The following is a 4,618-nucleotide window of genomic DNA, read 5'->3' on the forward strand; positions in this document are numbered from 1 at the left end:
CAACTGGCTCCTGGTGGACCATTACTGAACAGACGATTAAAACATAAATATTTATAACACTATTCATTAATTAGGAGTGTTAACATTTCCAAAACTTCACGTGTACAAGAACATACTTGAAAGTTTGGAAACAACACAGTCTTCAGCATACATACAATAGTAATTAGATAATCTGAAGTCAACAAAACAAGACCAAAGACATATTTTCTGAATTATAACATTTATTTTTTTTGTTCCTTTTGCGAGCGAGTAACAGGCCTGCTTGTTGTCTCTTGAATTTTCCTTTTTCTTTTGCCACCAACTTTAGGCACAACAGAGCCACTTTGAGTGGCCTCTGGCACTTCACGGGCAGGGCTTGTGGCCAGTGACTCACCTACAGGGCTTTTGGGCAGTGACTGTTCACCTACGGGGCTTGTGGCCAGTGACTCACCTACAGGGCTTGTGGCCAGTGACTCACCTACAGGGCTTTTGGGCAGTGATTCACCTACAGGGCTTTTGGGCAGTGATTCACCTACAGGGCTTTTGGGCAGCGATTCACCTACAGGGCTTTTGGGCAGCGATTCACCTACAGGGCTTTTGGGCAGCGATTCACCTACAGGGCTTTTGGGCAGCGATTCACCTACAGGGCTTTTGGGCAGTGACTCACCTACAGGGCTTTTGGGTAGTGACTGTTCACGGACAGGGCTTGTGCCCACTGACACATGTGAGCAAGTTGGTAGACACTGCACAAGTGATGGTTGGTCTGTTTCATGTGTGTCTTGTTTTGTTTTTGTCGCCTCCTTTGTAGGTGTCTGCTGCTGAATTTGTACAGATGGCAGCGGTAGGATGTCATCAGGAACCTGCACAGCAATGTCTGCTACTTGACCGGTAACATTTGGGCCTGGTGAATGAATATCAGATGAATGTGGTGAAAACTGACCTGCATGAACAGATCCTGGCTGTGAGGTGTTGAATTGTGGTACATTAGTCATTCTCCAGTAATTAGCTTGTGTTTGCTGAACAACTAATGCTTCGAATGAGGTGTTGATTTTTTGCAACTGTTTAGGCACTTCAATGAAGACTCTGTGGAGATGTGCCAATTGTGAAACTGTTTCTTCCTGCAGTGCAATCATCCTTTCCAGCACTGTCATCAGGTCAGAATGGCGACGATTTTCTGCTTCCACAATTTTTCCCTCAGAAGCTACAATTGCATCATATGTGGTATTTGCTGGACGTTTTGGCGGTAAAACAGTTTCAATTGGAACCTCTTCATGGTCACTTGCTTGTATTTGTGTGTCTATGGCGGCGGCGGCGGCATCATCATCATCATCATCATCATCATCATCAAAATCCTCTTCATCATGTTCTACAAATAAATGTACACATTATTAAATGGCATGTTAATCTCTGCTGTGTTACTATGTAATTGTACTGTGTCATAAGTAACAACTAACATGTTTCCATACGTTTTATAACCTCACATTAAAAACTACCTTGACTTAAGAATAATGTTTGGACTCAGTATGAAATATGAGTGAATGAAAACTTGCTGTAAACTCACAACTCCTACATGATAGTTAACATCACTAACACAATACAAGTTGGCTTACACTTCATTTTCACTGACACTAAGTAATCCTATTTAAAGAAGATGTGCAAAACAAATAATGAACATGACAACATAACATATAGAAGAGCACATATTATATGGCCACCAACTGATACACTCACCTTCTAGGTGTGTTGAGCTGGCTGACCCAGGTGAAGACACTTGTTCAGTCTCAGGTGACACATGTCCTTCAGGGGCAACTATATATAACAATAACATAAGTTTTACATTTACATGTGTAAATATTGAACAAACAGTTATTGTATGTTCTGTATTTATGAGTACCTAACAGCATCATTTCCTTAACCCAAAATGTGTGTGTGAAAGTGAACATAAATAGTTGTAAAAACAATGTACATGCCTGTGTACTTAGAACTTTTGAGTTCCCTAACATAAAACATACTGTGTTCCTGCAGTAATGCGTGAGGATAAATAGATTAAATTTGAACATAAAAATCATATGTTGTGTAGTGATATCAGTATCATAATGTACATAACTATCATGAGATGACCATTCACAATGGTTATCATGAAGGTGGTCATATTGCACAAAGTGTTGTTTTTGGTAGAGGATATGTGTGGTACATTAATATAAGATGTGGCACACATGAATGTGGCTGTGACTAAACAAGACAACACATGCAGTGTGTGATAATGTGTCGTTGATAGTAGTAGTTCAACTATAGATATGAGTGAACTAATGTGTGACGTACGGTTTGATAAGTAATGAGTTGTTGGGGCATTTAGTAGCTAAAGTGAAGCTTTCAAATGAGTGTGATTAACTTCAGTTGTGCTAGTCAGGTTGTAATAACGGTATTCCCTTCCCCAAAAAGCCTAATCAGCCACACCTTTCAATTACTTGAAACAGGTGAAAATGGTGTGAACTAAGTTGACCCTAAAATGAGGCTGTAATTAGTGTGTGTGCTGAACCCCACCCCCTCTGTTGAAGTGTATGCTGTGATGAGATATTAATTGCAGCTGCTTTAATACAATGGTAGATGAGCTAAATAGTCGTGTGCAGTTTTTAAGTTATGAAAACAATGACATAAAATATGATACGTGTGCCTCATTATGCTGTCTGTATATGAGTTAAAGTAAAAATGGACCTTTTCATAAACAACTATAGATGTGTTAGTGCAAGTGATGTTTGTAGGCCGTTGCATGCAATATATTTGATGCATGCTTAAAATAGGCAGTAATGTCATGTTTGTCGGAGTAAAATAAATAAAATACACAATAATATTATACATATTTCTGTTCTGTACCTGTAGCTAGTAATAATTTCTCATTAACATGTGTTACACATGTGTACTACCCTGTTGTTCCCCATCTTCGCCCACCATCAATTGCTTCCACTGCAGCAATGCATTTTGGGAATTCACATGTAAATGAGCACGCAATGGCACGTGCTATATTAGTTACTGCTTTTAGTAGGACTACAACATATATGTCTATTTTGAGATATATATATATACAGAATCAGACATATACATATATAGATGCAGGTATGCTTATATTGTGAAGACAGTATAAAAAGCAGTGTAACTATGCAAAATAACTGTAAGCAACGACACACCTAGTACAGTAATATTTCTCACCTGGTGGAAATTGTGAGGGGTAAATTCCTATATCACGGTCACCAGGTAAGCCTTCCACGACGACGGGAAGTAATTTTGCCCGAAGCAGCTCCTCCAATGGACTTAATATGAGACGTTGTGGTGTCGGCCCACCTCCAGTGCCAGTAGCATGCACGCGTTGGTGTTGTATTTTCTTTTTCAATTTGGACCTAATATCATCAAATCTCTTGTGACAATTCCGCTTGTCCCTCACATGATTCCCACACGCATTGACACCAATGACTATTGTGTCCCACATTTCTTTTCTGCTTGCTGAACTTGTCCGCCCTTGAAAAACATATAAAATATATGAGGTAAATGATTAATAATAGAAGCACCAGTTTCCTACACTGCTAGCTGTTCCAAGAGATAGCAAACATGCTGTTTTAGGTGTAATATGTGAAGCACATGAGCATTCACTACTAAACCTATACATGTAAGCAAGGTTGCATTCATATTGTATGCAGTTATGGCAAATTGACCGCCTGTGTTTAGTTGTCCTTGTAAGGCATGATAAAAAGCTGTGTTTCCAGACTAATTAACATAGAAAGATATTGTGAACCCATATTTGCATATGAACAAAACTCAGATGACCTAGGATCACATGTATTTGAATAATAAATGTAAAGGTACACTTACCTAGTAAATGTCCATATATACTGTCATAGTGCTCCAGAATGCCAGTGACAAGAGCTGTATTTTCCTGGTCATTGAAGCGAGGATTACGTGGCTTCTCCACACGTTTCTTCCGAGCAGGTTTAGGGTCAGAGCTTGGCTGGTGCTGACTGGACTCTCCTTCCAATGGAAGAGACTCCAAAAGCTGCCCACCAGCAAGCACGCAACCACCATCCACCCCATCTGCAACTGCGCCACCAGCAGCACTCCCAGCACCAGCACTCCCACTCCTAGCACCAGCACTCCCACTCCTAGCACCAGCACTCCCACTCCTATCACCAGCACTCCCACTCCTAGCAACAGCACTCACACTCCTAGCACCAGCACTCCCAGCACTCCCACTCCCAGCAACAGCACTCCCACTCCCAGCAACAGCACTCCCACTCCCAGCAACAGCACTCCCACTCCCAGCAACACCACTCGCAGCACCAGCACTCCCACTCCCTGCAACACCACTCTCACTCTCAGCAACATCACTCCCCTGAACAGTACGTTCACTCCGACGCGTACTCGCACGAGTAGCACTCCCACTCCCACCGGCATCACTCTTCCCACGCTTTGCGGGCATACTTCCAGCACTCACAAAAAACAGACAAGAAATGTACAGGCAATCACATGAAACACTTTCACATATAAAACAAGACAAAGATGTAAACAAAACAACAAAGGACAAAGCTCACCCAATACACAACAAGTCTCTCAGTCAATATGCAAATCTTCAATCGTCCAGCTCTGTGCG

At 41.4% G+C, this 4,618-nt stretch overlaps 1 protein-coding gene across 1 annotated transcript in view; it reads right to left on the reverse strand.

Annotated features, from left to right (window-relative positions):
- LOC142464795 (uncharacterized) overlaps nucleotides 1–3,590 on the reverse strand; it is a 23,223-nt gene extending 19,633 nt beyond the window's left edge. Inside the window, exons 1-3 of the mRNA XM_075568403.1 lie at nucleotides 3,187–3,590; nucleotides 1,711–1,788; nucleotides 458–1,345 (exon numbers count right to left, since the gene is read on the reverse strand). Of these exons, the coding sequence (XP_075424518.1) occupies nucleotides 458–1,345; nucleotides 1,711–1,788; nucleotides 3,187–3,463 (1,243 nt within the window). The 5' untranslated portion in view covers nucleotides 3,464–3,590. The remainder of the gene's footprint in view (nucleotides 1–457; nucleotides 1,346–1,710; nucleotides 1,789–3,186) is intronic.
- Nucleotides 3,591–4,618: the final 1,028 nt, after the last annotated feature.

This window comes from Ascaphus truei, chromosome 1 (assembly GCF_040206685.1).
Source record: "Ascaphus truei isolate aAscTru1 chromosome 1, aAscTru1.hap1, whole genome shotgun sequence".
NCBI classification, from domain to species: Eukaryota; Metazoa; Chordata; class Amphibia; order Anura; family Ascaphidae; genus Ascaphus; species Ascaphus truei.